The sequence below is a fragment of the Acartia tonsa genome, chromosome 3, assembly GCF_053477335.1.
Source record: "Acartia tonsa isolate MP-2025a chromosome 3, ASM5347733v1, whole genome shotgun sequence".
Classification (NCBI taxonomy): Eukaryota; Metazoa; Arthropoda; class Copepoda; order Calanoida; family Acartiidae; genus Acartia; species Acartia tonsa.
In genome coordinates, this window is record NC_137262.1 from 5,750,043 (window position 1) to 5,776,504 (window position 26,462).

At 34.0% G+C, this 26,462-nt stretch overlaps 2 protein-coding genes across 6 annotated transcripts in view; one reads left to right on the top strand and one right to left on the bottom strand.

Moving 5' to 3' along the window:
• Nop56 (Nop56 ribonucleoprotein) overlaps positions 1 to 26,462 on the top strand; it is a 422,283-nt gene that overhangs the window by 174,852 nt on the left and 220,969 nt on the right. The gene's annotated exons all lie outside the window — the stretch shown is intronic.
• The window catches only part of LOC145313139 (myotubularin-related protein 9-like), a 51,640-nt gene that overhangs the window by 14,776 nt on the left and 10,402 nt on the right, over positions 1 to 26,462 (bottom strand). For all 5 annotated transcript variants that reach the window (XR_013877259.1, XR_013877260.1, XM_080152415.1 and 2 more), the window contains 11 exons: positions 22,534 to 22,594; positions 21,340 to 21,471; positions 20,615 to 20,680; positions 19,344 to 19,452; positions 12,033 to 12,130; positions 11,391 to 11,503; positions 10,977 to 11,042; positions 7,080 to 7,183; positions 6,375 to 6,516; positions 6,019 to 6,140; positions 2,439 to 2,558 (listed from right to left, as the gene is read on the bottom strand). Coding sequence is in view for 3 of the 5 variants with exons in the window: in XM_080152415.1 (XP_080008541.1) it covers positions 2,439 to 2,558; positions 6,019 to 6,140; positions 6,375 to 6,516; positions 7,080 to 7,183; positions 10,977 to 11,042; positions 11,391 to 11,503; positions 12,033 to 12,130; positions 19,344 to 19,452; positions 20,615 to 20,680; positions 21,340 to 21,471; positions 22,534 to 22,594 (1,133 nt within the window). In the remaining 2 variants the exon portion in view is untranslated. The remainder of the gene's footprint in view (positions 1 to 2,438; positions 2,559 to 6,018; positions 6,141 to 6,374; positions 6,517 to 7,079; positions 7,184 to 10,976; positions 11,043 to 11,390; positions 11,504 to 12,032; positions 12,131 to 19,343; positions 19,453 to 20,614; positions 20,681 to 21,339; positions 21,472 to 22,533; positions 22,595 to 26,462) is intronic.

A 26,462-nucleotide genomic window follows, 5' to 3' on the forward strand; every position in this document is an offset into this window, starting at 1 on the left:
GGGCAAAACGGGGCATTTTTCAACATTTAGGGGGGGGGACAGGGGGGGCAGGGGGGGGGGCGTTTTGGTCGCTAAGGGGGGGGGGGGCGATTGCCCCAAACGCCCCCTTCGGTTCGCACGCCACTGAAAAATGTGATATTATGTAAAATTTCAAATTTCATAGCCACTCTATGGCTTGGTTAAGTCCCCTCATGCAACTAAAATAACCTAAACACTATCTGCGCAGTCTGAACTCTGCTTTAAATAAAGGCAGGGATATAAAGGGATAAGACAATGGCCGATACATTGAATTCCATCTCCAATGATGATATACAAAATTACTCCTTCTGTAGATTACATTTGGCGGTTGAGACGTTTGGACACAATACTTTATGAACCAACCAATCCCTTAAAATGTTACCCAAACGAATAAGAAAATATTATTATAAAACTTTTGGGACTAGTGTAATAAACAGACCAATGTCCAGTTTTTCCCTTATATACAAGGAAATCTATTCTATTTGATTTATTATTGTTACTGTACTAAAGTTACCTTTCTTTTCAATCTAAAATAATTTTATCATTAGCCTGCTTTTTTAAAAGTGAAGCTTTTCTATAATTAGGGTCGGTCCGTCCGTACGTCCGTCCGTCCGAGATAGATAGCTTTTATTCATTAATTTAGGCATGTTAGAATTGTCCTATCGATTTCAAACTTTGCACGATGTTCCTGTAATAGTTAGGTATTTAGAAAGCGTAGCAACTCTATAATCATTACCAGAATGTCCGTATGTCCATTTTAAACATGTTGATTTTTCTACTTTTTTAACAACAAATTTTTATGTGATCTAATTATCCTTTTGATCTGATTTTTCGTATATTGATTCCTGGGACAACAAAGAACAACATTATAAGCGAAGCAACTCTATAATCAAGTCCTAAAAATGTAAGTATGTCCATAAACATTATCCTGTATCAAGCAGTTTTTCAACAAATTTACTTACAATTTTGCTTCGACTCTTATACTTTTATATTCTGATTATTTAGTTCTGACAATATATAAGTGTTAATGTCCGTTTGTCCTACAGTTTCAGTGCTTCGCTTTTATGGATGTTGTCATCCCTGTTTGCTTTCAATCATCTTTGATTAAATTGGTAAATAGTCATAGAGAAGCTTAACTACTTTAGAAGGAAAAATGAAATATAATTATATGATTATAAATGTAACTCGATGCATATTGGAACAATAATGACAATCTTTAAAAATGTTTGTTGAATGTGTCCATTAAGATCTAGAAAATGGCTCCAAGTATAGATACATAAAATTCAGGAAATTGTTCTAATAAACATATTTAGGTTTTAGCAGGAAGGATAGGGACAATGGGCTTTTTATCACGCTAGTCCCTAAAGTTTTATAAAACGTGTTTTTATTTATAAACTTTGGGGACTTTTAATTAATTTTGTTTGGTAGGTTCATTAAGTTGAGTATCCAAACGTTTCAACCACAAATTGTATTCTACAGAAGGGGTAATTTTTTTTATCAAATCCCTTATGGTTTTAGCATATTTCAGCTAGCCTGTTCTAAAGAACAATTATAATTCTCAGATGGAGGCTGCTTGAAATTGTAAAAAGTACAGCATTTTTTGTAGACCATCTAATCTTCATCTTATTATTATCTTTCTTTATAAAAAAAAGTGAAGAAAACAAAGAAATCAATTATAAGGATAAAAGTATTATAGAAATATATAGATGAAAGAAAACTTTAATAAATATCTTCTTGATGTAAAAAAAATAAATTTTAAATAAGGTAAAATAATATTTAAAGCTTTGGCTATATGAAGTAATTCTTAAGTTTAGCTAACATGTACCTTAAAGTGAAACATTGTGGTATATGATTTTTTATAATCGAAATTTTCAGGATATCTCAAAGACCTTAATTTTTTACTTTTAAAGAAAAACATTTCATTAACCCAATATTTTGAACCTAGTAATAGTGTCTAACTTATTATCTTTGTGACGTAACAAAAATCGAAGGATGAGAGGGGAGGTGCGAAAGGAAACTCCTAAAAAAGAGATGGATTTTTGTTACGTCACAAAGATAAAAAGATAAAAAGACACTATTACTAGATTCAATATTTTAGGTTAATAGGTTATTGGTTAAAAATTTACCAATACCCCAAAAAGAAGGTAGAAAAACGTTATAGCAGATAGGAATTGGATATTGGACTGTAAATTACACTGGTACCAAAAAGTTTTATACTCACGATTCACCTATAAATCTTATTTGTTGGCTGTACTAAAACTTTGATTAGTGTCAAAACTTATAAACCAATAATTTTGACTAGCGTAGGGCATCATTGGGGATCAATATTAATTTATCATCCATTGTCTTGTCCCATTAAGATCTCTAGGTTATAGACAAATCACTAGAATTAAAAAGTTGGTTATTAGACAAACACCCACCTGTACCCATCTGAGGAAATAAGCAGACCACAATGTCAGGGACATGGGAGCAACACTGGGCCATATCACACAAGGGTTGGGGGTGTACAGGCAGTTCAACTGGGCTGACAGGATCTCGACCTAGGAAAGTAAGATATTTTGTCTATTTTTACCTTTGAAATAAGTGTTCGAATCTCAGCACAATTGCGTCATAAATTTTAGATATTTAAAACATAGCTAATTTGACAAATTTCAAACTTTCAATACCATGAACACCATAGCCTAAAACAGGCCAAAACCAAGTTAGGACTTTAAGACAAAGATCGCATAATTAAGTACTGGTAGTCAAAAGTCGAGACACAATAATCTTTTCCTGATTTAAATAGCTCAATAGGTTGACTGTATGCTCCCTGACCAGTATGGAGGTACTACCTGATTTATATAGCTTCATAGGCTGACTGTATGCTCCCTGACCAGTATGGAGGTACTACCAGATTTAAATAGCTCCATAGGCTGACTGTATGCTCCCTGACCAGTATGGAGGTACTACCTGATTTAAATAGCTTCATAGGCTGACTGTATGCTCCCTGACCAGTATGGAGGTACTACCAGATTTAAATAGCTCCATAGGCTGACTGTATGCTCCCTGACCAGTATGGAGGTACTACCTGATTTAAATAGCTCCATAGGCTGACTGTATGCTCCCTGACCAGTATGGAGCTACTACCTGATTTAAATACCTCCATAGGCTGACTGTATGCTCCCTGACCAGTATGGAGGTACTACCTGATTTAAATAGCTCCATAGGCTGACTGTATGCTCCCTGACCAGTATGGAGGTACTACCTGATTTAAATAGCTCCATAGGCTGACTGTATGCTCCCTGACCAGTATGGAGGTACTACCTGATTTAAATAGCTCCATAGGTTGACTGTATGCTCCCTGACCAGTATGGAGGTACTACCTGATTTAAATAGCTCCATAGGTTGACTGTATGCTCCCTGATCAGTATGGAGGTACTACCTGATTTAAATAGCTCCATAGGCTGACTGTATGCTCCCTGACCAGTATGGAGGTACTACCTGATTTAAATAGCTCCATAGGCTGACTGTATGCTCCCTGACCAGTATGGAGGTACTACCTGATTTAAATAGCTCCATAGACTGACTGTATGCTCCCTGACCAGTATGGAGGTACTACCTGATTTAAATAGCTCCACAGGCTGACTGTATGCGTCCTGACCAGTATGGAGGTACTACCTGATTTAAATAGCTCCATAGGTTGACTGTATGCTCCCTGACCAGTATGGAGGTACTACCTGATTTAAATAGCTCCATAGGTTGACTGTATGCTCCCTGATCAGTATGGAGGTACTACCTGATTTAAATAGCTCCATAGGCTGACTGTATGCTCCCTGACCAGTATGGAGCTACTACCTGATTTAAATACCTCCATAGGCTGACTGTATGCTCCCTGACCAGTATGGAGGTACTACCTGATTTAAATAGCTCCATAGGCTGACTGTATGCTCCCTGACCAGTATGGAGGTACTACCTGATTTAAATAGCTCCATAGGCTGACTGTATGCTCCCTGACCAGTATGGAGGTACTACCTGATTTAAATAGCTCCATAGGTTGACTGTATGCTCCCTGACCAGTATGGAGGTACTACCTGGTTTAAATAGCTCCATAGGTTGACTGTAGGCTCCCTGATCAGTATGGAGGTACTACCTGATTTAAATAGCTCCATAGGCTGACTGTATTCTCCCTGACCAGTATGGAGCTACTACCTGATTTAAATACCTCCATAGGCTGACTGTATGCTCCCTGACCAGTATGGAGGTACTACCTGATTTAAATAGCTCCATAGGCTGACTGTATGCTCCCTGACCAGTATGGAGGTACTACCTGATTTAAATAGCTCCATAGACTGACTGTATGCTCCCTGACCAGTATGGAGGTACTACCTGATTTAAACAGCTCCAGAGGCTAACTGTATGCTCCCTGACCAGTATGGAGGTACTACCTGATTTAGATAGCTCCAGAGGCTGACTGTATGCTCCATGACCAGTATGGAGGTACTACCTGATTTAATTAGCTCCATAGGCTGACTGTATGCTCCCTGACCAGTATGGAGCTACTACCTGATTTAAATAGCTCCACAGGCTGACTGTATGCGTCCTGACCAGTATGGAGGTACTACCTGATTTAGATAGCTCAAGAGGCTGACTGTATGCTCCCTGACCAGTATGGAGGTACTACCTGATTTAAATAGCTCCACAGGCTGACTGTATGCGTCCTGACCAGTATGGAGGTACTACCTGATTTAGATAGCTCCAAAGGCTGACTGTATGCTCCCTGACCAGTATGGAGGTACTACCTTATTTATATAGCTCCACAGGCTGACTGTATGCGTCCTGACCAGTATGGAGGAGGTACTACCTGATTTAGATAGCTCCAGAGATCAGTTTTTAATAAATGCCGCGTTTTTTCGACAATTTTTTAGACATTGATTGATTGAACGAAGACGATGGGAGAGTACACAACATAAGAATTTAAAATTTTAAAATTGTTATTTTAGCCATACAACTTAAATCCATTTTCGCTGCATATTTATCAATGCAACTTTTTAGATCTGTATTAGACATTATACAAATGGCCAAAATAATAATTTTAAAATTTTGAATACTTTAGTTGTATACTCTGCTAAAAACCTTATTCCATCTTGAAGATCAATGCCCCGTACGATTTTAACAGAGTATACAAAACTTGAAAATTCAAAATTTTAAATTATTATTTTAGCCATTTGTATAATGTCTAACACAGCTCTAAAAAGACGCATTAATAAATATGCAGCGAAAATGGATTTAAGTTGTATTAGATATTATACAAATGGCTAAAATAATAATTTTAAAATTTTGAATTCTTATGTTGTATACTCTCCCATCGTCTTCGTTCAATCAATCAATGTCTAAAAAATTGTCGAAAAAACGCGGCATTTATTAAAAACCGATCTCAGAGGCTGACTGTATGCTCCCTGACCAGTATGAAGGTACTACATGATTTAAATAGCTCCAGAGGCTGACTGTATGCTCCCTGACCAGTATGGAGGTACTACCTGATTTAAATAGCTCCACAGGCTGACTGTATGCTCCCTGACCAGTATGGAGGTACTACCTGATTTAAATAGCTCCATAGGCTAACTGTATGCTACCTGACCATGACCAGTATGGAGGTACTACCTGATTTAAATAGCTCCACAGGCTGACTGTATGCTCCCTGACCAGTATGGAGATACTACCTGATTTAAATAGCTCCATAGGCTGACTGTATGCTCCCTGACCAGTATGGATGTACTACCTGATATAAATATCTCCACAGGCTGACTGTATGCTTCCTGACCAGTATGGAGGTACTACCTGATTTAAATAGCTCCATAGGCTAACTGTATGCTACCTGACCATGACCAGTATGGAGGTACTACCTGATTTAAATAGCTCCACAGGCTGACTGTATGCTCCCTGACCAGTATGGAGATACTACCTGATTTAAATAGCTCCACAGGCTGACTGTATGCTCCCTGACCAGTATGGATGTACTACCTGATTTAAATAGCTCCATAGGCTGACTGTATGCTCCCTGACCGCACACTGTGCCCTCTCCTTCTCATTGTTGCACAGAAAGGTTCCAAATTGAGAGGCAAAACTGTGATCAGCCAACAATACTAAAACAATCTTAAAATCAAAGGCGAAATTTTTTTTTCTTAGGATCGGATGTATTAAACTGTTTTTTTTTAAATCATCAGCAATCATGAATAGCACGGCTGCAGATACCAGGTGTTTACCCAAGAAAAAGCTTTAAAATTATTTTTACCTTGATATGCTGATATTAAGAGGTATAATAGTTTTAGAATTATCTACTAATTTGAGTCCTCATTTCACGATTTATGAAAACCAACCTAATATTCTTTCAGTAAACTCAAATGAACACGGGTACTGTGTATAAATCTGGAAGACACAGTCTAGGAACATCAAGAATACAGGTCCGGTTTCTTTTTCCATGTTGGAAGGAGAGTTGCGGGTCCAAAACGGGTGGCCAGCCTAAAATAGAATACCTATACATACAGCATAAAAATTTTAGAAATTATTTTAGAATATACAGGGCACATGTCTTTTTCTTCATTTTGGAGGAAGGGTTACTGGTTGAAATGGATGACAAATGAAATGGATTCATAGGATTAAATAATATAGGATTGAATTAAAGTTTTTACATTTTTGATTTTCTTATTCCCTTGATTTTTTAATTATGTATTACTAGGACGATAAGGTATATTGTTATAATCGAAGCATTTCTACATATAATTAAGTCTAAAAATATTTATATGTCCAGTTTAAGCACCATGTTATTAAGTAAGGGGGGGAGGGGCGGGTTAATGCAACCATCTCGTAATCAGTGAGCAAATGGCACTTAGAATTCGAATTTTGATCTGAACTTTTGCATGAGTAATCCTTGGTAGATCTATTTTCCCTAAATCGAACAAAAAGATGGAAAAGTAACGGCTGGCGTATATGCATATGTTCCGTCTGATTCGTGTTTATGATAATGCCATCCATGTTTAATTCAAAATAAGGTGGAATAATGACTACAAATTAAAATGCTATACCTGTATCCAATCTCTTTCAATAAGAGCTTCGAAGCCATGGAGTGTTCTAGAATCTGGATTCAACAGGATCTGGGCCAAGGACACCAGGATGCAGGTCAGGTCAACTAAAAGATGAATATCTTATTTGTAAGCAGTTAAATTTTATATGCCTCTTGCCTTATTTTTGTATGGTTGGATTTCACATTTAGCTACCCTTGTAAATGATACTCTTATATAATGGTAAAATTAAACTATCATTAACTATCATTAAAGTTTCCTTACATGCAAGGAAGTAAGGCAAATTTCTATTACACAATGATATCATCCTCCAAACAACTTCAGTATTCTAAATGCAAGATGATGGGGATCCAACCTATTATTTTTCATTACACTAAAAGAAGTAAGTACTTTGTATAAAATACCTATAAACTTATACTTTTAGAGAGTAAGAAATTTTGTCTATTTACATTCGTACAGTACATAACCTAATTTTATATCATATTCAATATTCACAGGACATGTTTGACAAGGACATTTTTTTAATATATCTGTTCAATTATGAACTTTTAGTAATCAAGAAGCAGTTGTTTTAATATTGTATTACAAAAAATGGCAAACAAAAAACCTAGGTACCACAAACTTTTTTTGTTATTTCTCACCATATTGAACTATTTTTACTATTTTCATCTAAATGATCTTTTTCAAAAATCATCTACATTTGCCCTTTACAAACAAGACTAGGTAAATTTGATTGAATTACGTAACCACATCAAGAGACAAAAGTGTATTATAGAGTAACTAAGCTGCTAACTAAGTTAAAAGTTTAATATATTATACAGTATACACCCTAACCTAACTTGTACGTGATATATGAACGACTTCCATAAAAAAAATACAGAATTGACAGAAGTAAATTGTAGAGTAACTAAGCTGCTAACTAAGTTAAAAGTTTGGAATATTATACACCCTATCCAAACTCGTACGTGATATTTGCCGCGCTAAAAACTTTTTCTTCCATAAAAACAACTCTATTCATATTTGGGGATAAAAGGAGAGGCATATTATTGCAATAGAGTAAAGATTATCAGGGATCTAAAGAGATAAGATGATGACCAATACATTGATGTACGTCCTAAATGATGAAATGATACACAAAATTATACCCTCCGTAGATTACAATTAAGTTTGGAAACTCAATAAATCAACGTATAAATTACATTGTCATAACTTTGGGACTAGTGATATAAATTGCACATTGTCCTCTCCCTCCCTAAAAGATTATACATCATTGCAACGACCCAATTTTTTTTGTATTTAAAATATGATAAGAGAAACATTTTTTCTCACGAGGAATGTGGTGTCACATCCCTAACACACTAGCCTTAAACCTGACTTGGACTAAAGGAAAACTTACCTAAAGATAAACGATTAGTCCTGTCTTTTACATAGCGTACACCAGTCCAGTCTATTTTATATATTTATTCCTATATTTCTAAACTAAAAGCAAAACCAAGCCAATGTACCCTGGATAACTTTATCTAGAAATATTTTTACTCAAATAAATAGGGGAATACAAAATATAGGCAGACAACATATCTATGTATATTTTTATTCAAGTACAAAATTCTTATTTGTACTTGATATGCAGTATTTGACCTACTTAGGATATGCTGGGTTAAAAGAGGACTATCCACGAACAAGAGCAAGTGATTCTAAGCATCTTCCAGCATTGACCCATAGTATTTTTTTAGTAAATATACTAGGTTTATGTTTAATATTTGCTTTATCGACAAAAAAGTTAGGTTTCACCATGGTTTTAAATGAAAAAAACTTAGAAATGTTAAGCATTGTTTGGTGCAATATCATCGTACGTTTTGATGAGTTCAAACTGTTGTTTAAAAGCTTTGACACAAAATTATATCATTGTGATTAAAAATGTATATTTAGAAAAAGGGTTGGTAACTTGTCAACAGTTTAATTAATGTACTTTTGCAATTTACAACATTTGATGCTTTTCTGCAGTGTTATTTTATTTTGTACTTTGAACTCGATTGAATTTAACAAAAAGATAAAGAATGAGACAAAACCAAGTATCAAATTTCATTAATATTGCGTATACAAGAAAGGTCATTCAAAATTATTTCAACAATATTAAGGTCAAGAGACATAAATTTTAATTTCCACCTACTTCGCCCCCAAGCGGGCAACAGTAGAGGGAAGATTCAAATTTTTAGTCACATGACCAAAATTGTTATAATATTTTAATATCCTTTCCAGCATTCATCAATATTACAAAAATATGATAAATAACTATTACTTATATACAGTTGCTACGTTATTTAAACAAATCATGTTAGGTTGTTATATCATACACATCTTGCAGTGTATCTTTCATCCAAAGGTGAAAAGGTAAAATAAAAACATATAAGAATGAGGTTGTATACAGGGATCAAAAGGGATAAGACAATGGATGATAAATTGATTTACATCCCCAATGATTATACACAAAATAATTCCTTCTTTAGACAACAATTAGTGGTTGAAACGTTTTGACGCTCAACTTTATAAAACAACAAATCAGAGTTCAATAAAAGTCCCCAAAGTTGTTGAGCCAACGATTAAGAAAATATTATTATAGAACTTGGGGAATAGTATATTAAACAGCCCAATGTCCCCGCCCTCCCTGGATTGTATAAGTAAATTTAGTTTATTATCGTGGGCAAATCCCAAAATCTCCATTCACTCCATCTTAATAATGTTCCCATAATACGAACAAAATATTTATCCTTATAATAAAGTAACGGGATGTCTGTTTGTTTGCCTGTTTGCCAGTATCAAAGGATCTCGCTAACCGCTGAACCGATCCGGTTCTCCTTTACAGGGGGTAGCTTCTCATAGTTTTAGCATAGAGGATAAAAGTAAAAATATTACTGAAATAAACAAGAGGAGAAGAAATTTACGAATTAATGTTTTTATACAACATAACTTTGAATTTTGTACCGATTAGGATGAAGATTCAATTTAATTTCTTTCACCTATTCTTGTATCCATTGATATGCTGTAGAGAGGTGTCATCACCCCCCCCCCCCCCAACCCCCAGCGGATACAAAACTAGAGTTAAAAATGATCATATGTTGAGTGCATAATATTAGTAAATAAAGCTCTCAAAAAATCAAAGTGAACATTTATAACAAAATCTAAGCTTCCTTATATAAAAGTAACAGGGTGGCTGTATGTGTATCTGTCTATACCGAATGATCTCGCTAACCAGTGAACCGATACGGTTCTTCATTAACTTAAATCTAAAATGGGCCAGGTTCGATTTCACCCTAGGGGCCTCTAGTGGCTTAACCGCTAGTATTTAAAAAAAGACAAAATTAAGAAGTTTTACTTGCATCATTGCTGTTTTTGAAACAACATTTGATCAAGGAAAAAATGGAAAAGATTATTTCTACTTCTTTTGTTATTTTGTGTATGAGAGAAATCTAAATGGTAAATAGATAAATGGTGCACACGAAGTATTCAAAAAAAAGCTTTTTTTTGTAAACTATACCTACTAAGTTTTCTAACCTCGTTATCTTATTCTTTGGATCAAAACTTTAGGAACTTTTATTTAGTTAAAATTGGTTCTATGAAGATTACCTGAGTCTGGTTCTATAACCATGACTGGAGCCTCTTCTTTATCTTTCCCTTAATATCACTGAAGATTACCTGAGTCTGGTTCTATAACCATGACTGGAGCCTCTTCTTTATCTTTCCCTTAATATCACTGAAGATTACCGGAGTCTGGTTCTATATCCATGACTGTAGCCTCTTCTTTATATATCCCTTAATATCACTGAAGAATACCTGAGTCTGGTTCTATAACCATGACTGTAGCCTCTTCTTTATATATCCCTTAATATCACTGAAGAATACCTGAGTCTGGTTCTATAACCATGACTGGAGCCTCTTCTTTATCTATCAACTGGGCTATCAAACATGCTGAAATAAGATAAAGATGATTTTTTAACATAAGTGTATATTATTTTTGCTTCAATTTATGTTCTTTAGACATTGGTAAAGTGTTTGATATTTTTTAAGGATTTTATACTTTAGGTTCTCCAATTCTTGGATCCAAAGGGAAAAGACAATGGACAACAAATTGATATGCATCCCTACTGGTGATAAACTACATTACCCCATCTGTGGATTACATGATTTAGTAGTTGAAACATTTGGACACTCAACTTTAGAAAACTTTATCAAAAAACTTTGGGGACTAGTGTAACAAACAGTCCCAATACCTATGTTATCTGTATTAAAAACTAATTTAAGCAAAATCTAAAATACCTGTATTTAAAATTTCTTTGACATGAGAAAGCCACTTGGAAGCAGCCAACCTACTCAACCATTTCTCATTGACAGGATCGTTACAGGCTAACGTCAGACTTTGCATACTTTCTCTGAAGAGTAAATAATTTTATCATTAATACTTTGCTAATTATGTGATCACAAATTAAATATTTGAAAGTGTTTGATGTTGTCGTCCATTGAAGTATCCCTGTTCCCAAATTTTCAAGTTCAACAACGCGTCTCTTACATAACACCGATGGATTCCAATTTAATTTAGGGTCTTAACGTCAAAGACTAAATAAAGTATATATCATTATGAAAGAGTGACAGTTTGTTTGTACAGAAGGTTCTCTCTGTCCGCTAAACCGATATGATTCTTCATTACGGTGTAGTTTATCATTGTTACTGGAAAGGCCACCATCCCAAAAGAAATAGTTTCTAGAAAAAATGCCCACCCACCCCCCCCCCCAAAAAAAAAAATGGACGGTCTACCCCAAACCTTTCCATCAAGTACCTCTAGAAGCTTTAAGTGCAGTTGCCGCTAGTTGTCAATAAAGTGCACAGATTGATAGACATTAGACATATTTAAGTCCCTAAAAATAGAAAAACAATAACACTCTTAACAAGGACAAATAATACCTAAGATCTGTAAGTGAGGGAAGCTTAATATTAACTCTTTTCCATTGTGGATACATGGAATCATACTCTATCTTCCCTGCAGTCACTGAACTTCGAGTCTAAATCAAATAATTCAGATGAAAAATTTAACCATTCGGAGGTGTTTTTCAGAAACTGGATATAGTCCCTTTGGGATATAGTCCATTTCGTGACAACGCCTCTCAAGGGGCGATTCGTCGTATTTTCAAAATAGCTTTTGATAGGTTATTTTAGGTTAGGTTAGGTTATATTGGGTTAGATGATTGCCCCGCAGGGTTAGAGCCCCCCGCAGGGACTAGAAATAGGAAAAAAAGCTAATGTGAAAATACGAAGAAACGCTCTTTAAGGGTCGTTGCCACGAAAGGGACAAACTTTGTATTAGTGTAATTTTCAGTCCAAAATCCCCTCCCTTGCCCTAATTGGAGCAATTCCTGTGAAAATATATGTGAATCGTTTTAAAAACTGGTTGTGTGTGTGTGTGTGTAGCCATAGTTTCTTAGTGTTTAGACCTAAGTAGTCATGGAGTAGGACGAGACACTTTTGTATGCTAGCACCAGGGCCAGCTCAAGGTCCACACTCAAGTACAAGTACTTGACTCGCTGTCTCAAGGGACCTACTTGTTAAAAACTGGTTGCTTAGCAAAAGATAATTAGTTTAACCAAGTATAATTTTGTTTACTTTTAATCATGTTAAAGAATTTACGAAAGAGTAGGTACATATACTAACTTATCTAATTTTATCTTTAAATTAAAAGTTCCTAATTTAAGTTAGCAACTGTTATTAATCTATTATCTAAATTGATCAATTGTAGAACTTTTAATCCATATCAAATTAAGGATAAGTCTATTAAATTCTTATCCTTTACATTTATAAGGCTGCTACATATACAACAATTCAGATCAATTTTATTTATCTCAACTGCTGCTTTGATGCCTTGGCCTATAAAAAGGGCGTAATTAACTGCAAGTACAGATAAGATTTGAGATGAAGGTCGTAAAATCTAAGGGTTAGTGTTCTGTTACATTTGAGATTAACAATGTCACTTGAATTTGGGTATATTCCCTTTCGTAACAACGCCCCTTAAGGGGCGATTCGTCATATTTTTAAAATGGCTTTTAATAGGTTATTATAGGTTATGTTGGGTTAGGTGATTGCCCCGCAGGGTTAGGCAATTAGCCCCACAGGGACTAGAAGTAGGAGAAAAGCTGCTGTTAAAATACGAAGAATTGCCCCTTAAGGGGCGTTGCCACGAAAGGGACTATATCCAAATTTTTCTCATCTGGCTTTAAAAAGGACAAATAAAAAAAATATGAGAACAATATAGGAAAATGAAGTTACATGAAAGTGTTGTAAAAAATCTAAAGCTTTATCATCAGAACTCAATAATGAAAGTAGATTCTAAAATAATTTAACAACGCAGTGTCACATTGAAATCTGAAGGCTGAGTATTAATCGATTATGAGTAGTACTGTTGAATTGTTTAACTTAGGAAATCCTGTAAAGTTTAATTTGTCTCCTTTCATCTAATCTTTTACAATTTAATTTATATTTGATGATTTCACACAAAGTGCCAGTTGAGCGCTAACACCCCCCCCCCCCCCCAACTTATTTATTTAACTAAATATTTAATAGGGGAATAGCGATTTTTTTTTCTCTGTGCCTAGCCCTGCAAGACCCAGACTGGCCAGCCAATTTTAAAAATTAAAAACGTACATAACGTACACAAAAAAAATACATTACGTACATAAAAAAAGTAAAAAAACGTACAAAAACGTACATTCCTAATAAAAATAAGTTAAATAATTTCCTAGTTACCTATTATCAATACATTTAAGTCTACTAGCAGCTACCTGTAAAGGAGAACCATAGCGAACTGATAGACACAAGATATCCTATTACTCTATTCAAAAGAACTAGCGTCTACGCTCCTAAAGGCCTCTAGGGGCACTTGATGAGGGGAGAGTTGAATTCAATAAAAAAAACATGGATGACAACATACATAAGTAGCGAAGCTCAAAAGTTATTTATAGACATCTGGAAAAAAATTAACTTAAAATCGCAATTAAAATTCATTTTTTGGGGGAAGAGGTAGTTTTTTTTCTAAAGTCAATTTCTCTTGGGAGGGTGGATGGTGATACTCTTCCCCAAAATAGTTATAAAACTTCCAAAAACCTATGAGAAGCTATCCTGTTAAGGAGAACCATATCGGTTCCGTGGTTAGCGAGATTCTTTGGTTCAAACAAACAGACATTCTGTTATTATGTACAAAGTATATCCTATTATAAGGACCAGCGACTACGCCCTTAGAGGCCTCTAGAGGAACTTGATTAGGGGGGGGGGGGGGAGTTGAATTCAAAAACACATTTTTTAAAAATTAAAAAACAAGGATGACAACATCCTTAAGTAGCGAAGCTCAAAAGTTATGGATGGAAATCTGGGAACTATATAAACTATAGAGTAGTGTCGTAAAAAATAAGCATTTAACTTATTTAAATAAATCACAAAACCTTTTAAAAATATATAATACCTAACGTGAAAATCTAGGAATAAATTCAGCCCACCAACCAATAAGCAAATCTCACTGAAATTTAGTGGAAGTATTAAGAATGAAAACTAATACAATCCCTGAAAATTACAACCGTCTATCAGGAATATGAGTTGTGAAAATCACAAAAACTTATACATCTAGGAATCGATCTAGCACTGCAACAAATAGACAAACCTTAAAGAAACTTTTTGAAAATATGTAGAATGTGAATTTATTTATTCCCTGAAAATTTCAGCCGTCTATCTTGAATAGAAGTCGAGAAAACCATGAAAAAAAGAAAATCTAGGAATAGATCTAGCACCCAACCAAAATGCAAATCTCAATGAAAATATGTAGAATGTGAACTTATTCAATCAAAAAACAGGAGCCGAGAAAATCACGTTTCTTCGATAGCATAACGGACTGACAAAGTGATTATAGAGTAGCTTCGCTAATAATTTTTTTAGTGAGGGAAGGGGGAGTAGACCACCCCCATTTCTGATTTCAATTTTAAAAAGAAAGAAAAAATAGGGGAAGGGTTGTGATTTTTTTCTAAGAGTAGTTTCTCTTGGGAGGGTGGTTGTACCCTCTCCCAGGACCTATGAGAAGCTACCCTGTAAAAGAGAACCATATCGGTTTAGCGGTTAGCGAAAACCTTCGGTACAAATAAACTGACAGAGAGACATACATCCTGTTATTACGTACTAAGTATATTCTATTAAATAAAGTAGTAAGTTTTTTGTCTGATGCTTAAGATTTTCATAACTACTTCACACAGTTACCGAGATGGTTTTAGGCTATTTTTCTACCATTTTGAATACAGGTTCTTGAAGGGATATGGAAGGACAGAGAAAATAGCCTACAACCTCACAAAGATCATGTCGGTTCAGCAGTTAGCGAGATTCTTTGTTACAGAAAAAAAAGGATTTATAGGATAAACATATAATAGGATATAGGGTTATTTTGTCTATTGCTAAAGATCTCAGAAAATACTAGTCTTTAATACAAAGTAAATCAATGCCTGTCTGTCTAAAGCTTAAGATCTTGGTAGCCGCTGAACAGATTGGGTTCTAAATTCTAATCTTCAGGGAATATATCTACTAGTCCTGTGTTAGTTTTAGGCTATTTTCTTAGAGTGTGGGAAACCCACGCCCCCCCCCCCAAAAAAAAAAAATTCAACCACCCCTCAATTTATTTTTGTAAACTAATGCAAATCAGCGGGGTGGGGGAACCCCCACCGCACCCTGGGGCGAAGCCTAAATGAAAAAAATAATCACAATCTTTTTTTATATTTTTTTTTGACAAATTTCCAACAAACGATTCTATAAAAGAGGGATACGAAGCCTCTAATCCTAGTAGAAAGTAAAAAGCTTTAAGTGTCCCTCCCCCAAAGAAAATAGCAAAAACCATCACAGGACTATTAGGTATATTCCATGAAGAGTAGAGCACAATAGGTTCAGTGGTTACTGAGATATTAAGCTTCTGATATACAGACGGACAAGCAGACGGACAGACATCATTCTACTTTGCATCATAGATAATATACTATTTTTGTAATACTTTTTGTACAAATACAAATAAATATACAAATACTTTTATACTTATATTTGATTCTTATTCTTTAAAAACTGAAGATACCAAAAAATAATATTTCTTAATCCTATACTGTGCACCATATGATATCTCGGAAAATTTACCCAAGTATATAAAGAATTTGAAAAAAATTTAAAATCTATTAAAGGGGTAGTAGCATGAAATGCATTTAAACTTGAATTTAGTCAACTGCATATCTCTTTCTGTTCAATAGTTTAAACTATATCTATAATTTACATACATATTTTTGTTCTATGAAAATTGAAGATATTATTGAATTTATTTAAATAATACACCTATTGTTTTTGCCAAAATTTTCTTACAAAACATACAAATTACTTTTCTGCTAATATTTGATTCTTATTATTTTTAAAAAAACGTAAAACGTACAAAAATACAAATTTCAAAATACGTTACGTACACATATCAAAATAACGTCCAGAACGTACACAGATTCGATGCGTAACGTACAAAACGTACAAAACGTACACTCTGGCCAGTCTGAAGACCATTATTCTGCGTGGCTACACCCAACCCAACCTAACCTGACTTAAAGTACTAAACAAACGAAAAGGGGATATTTGGTGAGAGGGGTGGTTACCAGTGTTTACCAAGGTACTTTGTTCGAAATTTGAGTTTAATTCTTTACAGAAGTTATATTGATTTTTGCAAGTTTGCTTTCAACAAAGTACATTTTATTTTAGTATTAGTTTCTATACAGTATCTACAGTAACTGTACAGTAAAGACACGAATTACCTTATTATTTTAGACTTTCTACAGTAATTGTGCAGAAAGAATCGAATTACTTTGTCAGTGTACACTCCACAGTATAAACGCAGTCAAGACTCAACTGTTTTCCCGCATTTTCGAAGTAGTCAATAGTTATATTTTCCTATAATTTCTGTATTATTGTTAAAGTTTACTGTTCTTTTTTTTAAAAGAGGTTTTACATTGACGTAGCAAGGCATTACCATATTTTATTTTTTATGTACGTTTTTAAAAGAAGATTTTAAGAATTAAAGTTATGTAAAATAAGAATTAATAAATAATATCGGCGTTATCCTCTTAGAAATTTTTTTTTCAATTTTTTTCAATTTTGTACTCCCCCCCCCCCCTTTCCCCGACTACCGACGAACAACTATTTTAGGTTAGGTTAGGTTTTAGGCTAGGGAGCCGAGCGCTGCGGCTAGGCAAACAAGGGGGCCGAGCGCTGAGGCTAGGCAGGCTAGGGAGCCGAGCGCTGCGGCTAGGCAGGCTAGGGAGCCGAGCGCTGCGGCTAGACAGGCAAGGGGGCCGAGCGCTGAGGCTAGGCAGGCTAGGGAGCCAAGCGCTGCGGCCAGAGTTCATAGTTCGCTGTTGGGAAAGGGGGGGGGGGGGGGGGTACTCAAATTTTCAATATTGAAAAAAAAATTCTAAGAGGATAATACCATAATATTTAGCTCATTCTATCTCTACTACTAAGCTCTATTTTGTGTACGATCCACAAGATATGATCAATAGGTTGGTAGGTCGATTTTAATCCTTATGGATCTTCTGGTAATTTCCTATTTAAAATTAAAAGTTGAGCTGCATTCTGTTGAAAAAATGTTCATCTGTAACAAAATTAAAGTTTTGTTGAACAAAGTTGGTGGAAAATGCAAACCATCCGTGGAATAGAAAATAAGATTTTCTTTTAAAATTCAGTTCAAACCAGAGAAAAGGAACCATAATCTGGAAAACCAAGTCAAATATTTCCAACCCACTTCCCTCATTTCTTTACTTCCCTTTGATGACATACCAAAATAAGCTTACTCCGAGTTTACCCCCTTAGATATTCATATTTCCACAATTCAAGTTGAATTAAAGTACTAAATCAAGGTCCCAGAGTTAAACCTTGAACTTTGGAAGGTCAACTCAATTAAGTTATCTTTTTCAACAGGGTACACTATACCTATATTATATTAAGATTTATTCTTTAAGTCCAAGGATAAGTTTCAAAAAAGGAAATACTTATCTTATTTACAACTAGCGGCTACACCCCTAGAGGCCTCTAGGGCCACTTGAAGAGAGAGTCGAATTTGATAACCCAATTTCTATTTTTAGATTTTAAAAGAAAAAGTAAAAAAAAATTTTAGGGGGGGGGGGGCAAAAACTTTTTTTTTTAGGAGGGGGTTGCGTCCCCCCTCCCCCTAATTTTAAATTTTTGTTAAAAAAATTTTTTAGGGGAGGGGGGATTTTTCATTTTTTTGGGGGGGTTGGGGGTGTCCCATCCCCAAAGAAAAAAGTTATAAACCTTCCCGACCCGAGACCTATGAGAAGATACCCTGATAAGGAGAACCCGATCGGTTCAGCGATTAGCGAGATCCTTCGGTACAAACAAACACACAGACACACAAACATCCTGTTACTTTAGTATAAGGATGTTCCATTTTATAACTATAATACCTAATGTAATAAAAAGTTTTTTAATTTCAAATTATTTTTCTTATTTAAGCAGGTAAAATTATGAAAATATCGAGGCCTTCAGTAAAATTATAAATTATTCAGTTCTTAAATAGAGTAAAGGTGCACATAATCTCAAAATCCTTGGTATAATTCTAAAAATAGTAAAATTCAGTAAATTTAGCAACAAAACATTTTGTGGAAAACTGTTATGGTTCTGACAGGTTCACTTTAAATATTTCTTTTATGCAGGGAAGCTTCTGTATGACATGGTTTGTTCTAATTTCATATTTTGTACATAGATTTGCTGTACTTTAAAGAGAACAACTGTTAGAATTTCATTTTTTTAACTTCTAAGTGAAATAACCAGATATTAATAACAGGGTTAGGAAATTGGCCCCGCAGGGTTAGAGCCCCCCATCAGGTTCTAGAAATAGGAGAAAAGCTACTGCGAAAAAAACGAAGAATCCCCCCTTAAGGAGCGTTGCCACGAAAGAGACTATACCCAGTTTTTCTTCATCAAGATAATTTAAAGATTTGAAATTCAAACAAATTTACAATAGGTAATAATCAAGAGAATTAGATAACTGTATTTCAAAAATTTACGCATTCCTGACTTTAGAAAAGTACGTGATTATTTAATCATATGTTGAAAGAATTGTTTTGATTGTCAAAGCTTTTAAAATCTAGTTTATGAACATTATATTTTTTTTAAAGTTTTACTATCCGCGGAAACCTGACGATACCTCACCTTTTCATGTTGAACACATAGGATGAATCCTTTCCTATTTGTTCCCTTAATACCAGCAACTAATCTCTCATCCTCTGTACACCTCCATCCTGCCACAGTGTACGACCCTCTGATATGCATTTGTTTTAAACTTAATATTTCCATATAGTAGAAACTTTTTATACATACAAGAAGCCTCTAGGGGCACTTGAGACGGAGGTGGGAAAATCCACCACTACATTCTAAAATTTTTTCACAAAATTTTTTTTTTTTGCTAAATTGGGTTGGGGAAAAAATTTTTCTTGAGATGATTTTTTTGGGTGATGATAATTTCCAAAAACAGATAAAACCTTCTCTGGACCTTCATTGTAAAATTAGCAATCCTTCGGTACACACCAGTACACCCTGTTACTTTTATTTAAGGATATATCCAAGGAATTCAGTAAGTCAAAGCTGATAGAACGTAAAGAAGATCAAGAACAAAAGTTTCAAAGTCTAATTCTTGGACAGAAAGTTAATTATTTCAGGTGGGGAAGAGCTGATAAAGCATTATATATAGATCAGGAACTGAAAGCCTGAAGAATAACAATAGCTTTCTATATGTGTATGATAAAAATTGCTAATGTGAGATTCTAGCTTATCTAGATATAATATTTATCCCAGGTAGCCAGAGATGGCATAAAAAAACCACTTGGTTTATAAACCAAGTGGTTTAAACAAAAAAAAAACAAGCTTAAAAAAAAACAAAAAAAACAAGGTGGGGATGGTTTTTAAAAAAAATATTTATACAAAGGCCTATCTTTCCAGTTATATCATTTAATAACGTAAACAATACAGTAAATAACTGTCAAAAACCTAAATTACCAGGGTTGTCAAATCGGGCGGGCGGTTTTGGGCTGCCCTTTTTCGGGTCCTTGACTCCTTTTGGGCAGATTTGGGCATCCCCCGTTTAGGGGGTGAGAAAAAGGGGGAGTAGGTGAAAAAAGTTGGGGGGGGGGGGGGGGGGTTGGCAGGTTTATAATTTGGATATTATTTTTAAAAAAACCCTGTTTTTTTACCATCTCACAACAACAACAACAGGTAGCTAATGTAACGTTACTCCTTATCTCCCTCTCCCTTTATGACTTTACCTTATCCCCTCCCTTGACTATGGAGGAACATATTGACCAATACCGGAAGACTATATTAGCAGCCTAAATTGACGACAAAAATTCCCCGATCACAATAACCACGTATGCTATATCCATTGTCTATATCAATTCTGATAATATTTTATCCAAAACAAATGTTTCCTTGCAAGTGGAATTTCTCTATTGTCATCTTTTCTATGGATATACACAGGAACTGGAAATCTACCCCTTAAAATAAAAGAATTAAATCTAATATTTTTCTCTGACAAGGACAAAGCATATGTTTGTGGAGTTTCATTGTGCCTTTATAATTGTATTGAATACATAACAATTAATAAGAATTATTGAATGTCCAATGACCTACTTATCAATAAAACCTTGTATAATAGAGTCTTTCAGCACTTTCTCTAACTTTGAATTATCTCACTAACTTGCTTATCCCTCCCCCGCCCCCCCCCCCCCCCCATAAAAAGACATGCGGAGTTAATCAGAAAAGCTGAGGTGGATTCTTTAAAAAAAATAGGGTCGCTTAGTTAGGCAAAATTATTAGTGAGGTAAAATTATTTTTGTGAAAAATCTTCCAAAATCGCAAAAAAAATCTACAAAAATTCAATAAAATCATAAAATGGTATAAGGTATCAACATATAATTTTGTTTAACTTTTGTAGATTTTTATATGATTTTGGAGGATTTTTTACAAAAATAATTTTGCCTCACTTTTTTTATAGAATCCACCTCAGTTCTGTTACATGACCTATTGACTTTTATTTTTTATCTAAATAATATTCTGCTTTTTTATGCGCTCCTAATGGACTTAAATGTCATTAAATTCCACATACTAAGCTAACATTAATAAGATGTTCAACTGTAAGCAGCTAAAGACTCACCCTATTCTATGTTTTGCCGCGGCCGCAACAGCAATATCACCAATTATGCTAGGAACTATGTTAAGCCGTCCATAACTGCTACACACATTAAACTCGTAATTTACTTTCGTCACCCGCCAAATATTTTCACACCTAAAAAAAGAATTACATTATTTGGGAATAATCCCTTTCGTGGCAACGCCCCTTAAGGGGCGATTGGTCGTATTTTTAAAATGGCTTTTATAGGTTATTATAGATAAGGTTAGGTTATATTGAGCTAGGTGATTGCCCCACAGGGTTAGGCAATAGGCCCCGCATGGTTAGAGCCCCTCGCTGGGACTGGATGTAGGAGAAAAGCTACTATGACAAATACGAAGAATCGCCCCGTAAGGTGCGTTGCCACGAAAGGGAGCATACCCCATTATTTTAACAAAATCAGTTTAAATATAAAATTAGGTATGCTTTTTTAAAGATGAAAAACGGTGACAACATCCATTAGATGCGAAGCATAAAAATATAGATGGACAAACAGACTAGGTAAGTGAGAAGATGATTAAAGTCCCTCCAACAGATTATGATGTTATACGATAGAATAGCCAATGAGAGGCCAGTATACACTGTAATTGACCAAGGGTAAAATTAATGCTTGCCTCTCATTGGTTATTTCATCGTATTACGTCATAATCTGTGGGGGGACTTTAATAATCTTCGGTATGTAAGTAATATAGCAGATGTTTAGTTGTCAAAATAAGAATATTTTATAAATCTTTTGATAAAATAAGTTACCTATCATCTTTTAAAGCATGAACAACAGACTTTAGAACAAAACACTCTTTAGACTGGATATAGGAAATAGGGACCTTCACTGAAAATTTTAGCTGTCTATCTTAAATGGCAGTCGAGAAAATCAGATTTCCCCCGTTGCGTTACGAACTGTTTGACGGGACAGACAAAGTGAATTATTGAGTAGATTCACTAATAAAAAAAGATTATTAGAGTTTAAATGGGAATGAAGGAGAAAACGTAAGAATAAATGTTGTCTAAAGAAACTTTATGTCTTTAAGTATTGTATATTAGGTTACCATTGTATGTGACAGGTAGAAATAAAGACATACAGACATTCTTTATCTATAGTGCATCTGTTCTACCAAAAATATGTTTTCAATTTAAAAGCATGTTTAAAAAAATACAGAAAATAAAAACTTAATAACTTACTTGAGTAAAAGTTTAGAATATTCCTCTTCTGGTCGAAAAAGAAACCAACCATCTTCCAAGCCTGAAATATATTTTACATTATTATGTTTTCGGTGGTAACATCGCCGTTTTTTATGAAAGATTTGGGTAATCATTGACTCACCCAAAAAGATTTTACCCAATTATCTCTAAAAATACGGAACCAGCACCCAAAATAAATTTGCTTGTGTGTTATGTTAATAAAGTTAGAGTATAGAGGGGTCGATGGTATATGAGTATATAGAACTATGGTAAAGACCTACAAACACATTCATATAGCTCGAGAAATTTGACAGCTTGGACCCAAGAATGGCCTAGTTTTATACAGGATTTTTCATTTTTAGAAACAATGCCCTAACTATAAAATTAAACATGTATTTGTGTTTGTCCTAAATAAATAATGGATATAACTTAAAATTAATGAAGTAAACAAAACAATTTGAGTGTTGTCAAAAAATAATAAAAACCGTAAAAAACTGGACTTTCTGTAAGATATTTTCACTGCATGCTGCTTACAAATACAATCATTTCGGAAAGTAGATTTCATTACCAATTTTTAAAAATAGCAATATTAAGGTTCAAATTAAAAGCAATATAGGTTTGATTTAATTTTAAAATAACTTTCTTTTTGAGGGGGTTTTTAAATTTGTATCTTAGTACTAGATAGATAACTTTCTTCCTTTCCCCTTTCCTAAATAATTTAACTGTTCGTAGCAATTTGAACTGAACCAGTGCACATGTCTGTTTATATGTTGTATTTAGTGGCAAAGCTATTCTATAAATCACTTTGTCTATCTATCAGTTAGTCCGGATTTTTTTCAATTAATTTGTAAGTAAAATTATTCTCTATTTGCTTTTTATAAAAGGATTTTACATCCTAATAAATATATGTAAATTATTTCAAATTGTAGCTCTTTTATATCACTATACATGCCTTACTCTGCTTTTACAACAGCAACCAAATGCATGTTGTTTTAAATTCCTAAAAATCATAAAAATCTGTAAATTGCTATATGCATTTTCAATATTTTTTTTCTATAAAATAACTGATTTTTGAAAGACATATTTGTTAAGTGTTGCTAAACTTGATATCATTCTCCTTGTTAGAATGTATTATAGTATTTGAATAAAAAATGAATTATTATTTTTTGTCAAAACTTTTAAAGCTAACTTTTTAATAATTACGTTTAAATTCTATTAAATTCACTGATAATTATCATATAATGATTTATTCCTTATTTTCAAGGTCTTGCTATTCTAATTATAGAACATTATTACGTTTAATAAGAAAATTCCGGCATTCATCTCAGTTTATTTTCAAAAAAAAATTTGCTATCTTTGAATTACATATTCAAATAAAATAACACAGTACAAATAATAATAAAACAGGGTTTGCTTACAAAACACAAAAAAAACTAATGGAAACACTTTTGATAGCATTGCTTTTAAATGATGAATATGCTCTAAAGTTTTACAAAAACTAGGCAAAACATTTATTTTTTTTGTCGTTGATGACAATATCTTATTCTTATACTCTTATTTACAAATATTTTTACACTAAAATCTTTTAATTTAATTGTTTTAACTCTTGTAAATTAGGTCACGTGACTTTAATTAATAATAAAGGTCCCCCAAATCCTTATACCAAAATGTATGGTGGTTTTGATTAATTATAAAAGTTCCTTCAAACCTTATTCCAATGACAGCTTATGAGCTTTCTAGCAGCTAAGTGAGAAAGCAAAATTTCTATCGATAAACAATCTTCTGCAACACCATAGGTCTTTGAATAGAGAAAATGGTTTCATAGCTATTTATCACTCCATATATATTTCTTTAATGTTATGTTAATAAACGAACCATTGTCCCTCACAATCTTTGCTTAGTAGAAAAATAACAGGGATTAAAATGAAAAAAACAATGGATGTTATATTGATATACAAATTCAATGATAATGTGATGAGCAAAATATTAATGGTTGAAACAATGAAAGTGTCCAAAGTTTTGAGCCAAATAACAATATAATGTGGTTATAAAACTTTGGGTACCAGAGTAATTTTCAGTTCCAAGGGCTAATATATAAAAATAACGGTTGACCCAAAACCTTACAGGTTCAGTCATTGTGGGACTCTTTAAAAATTTATATACCAAAAAAAACCTAATCTAAAGGGAGTAATTGAAAATATCAACATCAATTATTAAAATGAAAGTTTTTTTGATGATATCCTTAGAATTTCCTCAATAAACATAAGGTAAAGCCCTGTGTAAAAAAATGGCCTCTATTAAGAACTAAGCAAAGATACTAAAGCACAAATGCATATGTGGATGGGGTGGATGGCTTTTCCTACGGGATAAAAAATGAGAAAACTTTAACCTTTACAGCATCAACATATTACTAACAATATCCATATTAATTTGATATACCTCTGGTGAAAAAAAATATATAAGAACTTAGAACATATGTAGATTTTTTTATTTTGAAATCATATTACCCAAAAGAATGTAAATAAAACTAAATTCTTAGCTTTGTTATAAGTTTAAGCAGGAGAGAGATAGGAAAAAGAAACAAGATTTCGGTCTCAAGAATAAATAATGTAAAACAATATTTGTTTTTTTTTAAACAACTTGACATATACTTTGAAGTGGGTCAGGATATGTTTATTGAACTCACAACCCATAAACCACAATCATTGACTATTGACTCTAGGGGCGTGGTGACCTTTAAACATACTCTGCTATTTCAAATTGCAGTGTAACACGCTCAATCGCCTAGGGTATCAACACCCATCAGACAACCGACCCTTTGATTGCACGACCTTTGTCTGAGAAGTCAAACCACAATCATACTCGATTCAAACAATACAGGTAAAGGGCAGGTCAATGTGTGACAAATTAAACTTCCCCGTTATTTTTTTTATCAAATTCTCCCAACTGTTTATATAAGAGGAAAGAAAGTGTCATTGGCATCTGTTTTCCCTAACAACCTCAGCTTTACATCATCTTATTCATAAAGGGGTTTAAGCGATGTCCAGTAAACTAAAAGTGGACACTATCATATTAACCCGGGCAAAAAAAATTGTTTGTGAAGAATTTCAATAACCAAAGTGGGGGGAAAGTGCACCGTGAAAAAAAATCTCCAAAACTTTGCTGATGTTGGCATAATTCTTGGAGAACATCTTCTTTTACCAGGGTTGGGACAAAAATTCTATTGAATGTAATATGAAAACTTCGTGCAAGATAAATATCTGTGTTTAATACAAAAGTAAAGTTGGGTGACAGGTCATAAATTAACCCCTATTTTCGTCAAAATCTTAATTAAATTTTTCTTCTTAATTAAATTTCCCTTTTTGTGAGTAACATTGTGTCATAAAGCTTCTCTGAAAAGAAAATCTAAAACAGGACAGCAAAGACACGCAGACTGATAGACATACAAACATATTCTTCTTTTGTTTATTATTTAAAAATTGCTTGAAGAAATGTATCATAAAAGAATACCTACATAATATTTTATTATAGTAAAATTGCAAAATGTTACAATATCTGTACCATCACTAATGTGCTTTAATAAGAGGTTCTTGTTTTTTTTAATCAAAAATACAGAAGCTAATCCTAAAGCCAGGCAATAAAAGAATAGGGACAGGCAACTTTTAAGTAGGGTTGGGTCGGATATCCGACCGGATATCCAGCCATTTTCGATATCCGGCCGGTTACCGGATATTGAAACTATCCGGATACCGGACATACGGCTATCCGGCCGGATATCCGGTAATTTGCCGGATATCGAGCGGTGGCCAGATATCCGGCCTAAAAAGTATCCGGCCCAACCCTACTTTTAAGCTAATTTTTTTGGCATATACCCCCAAAGTAACTATTGAGCAATGAAACCCTTCAATTCCTTTATTTTTAACTAGCGG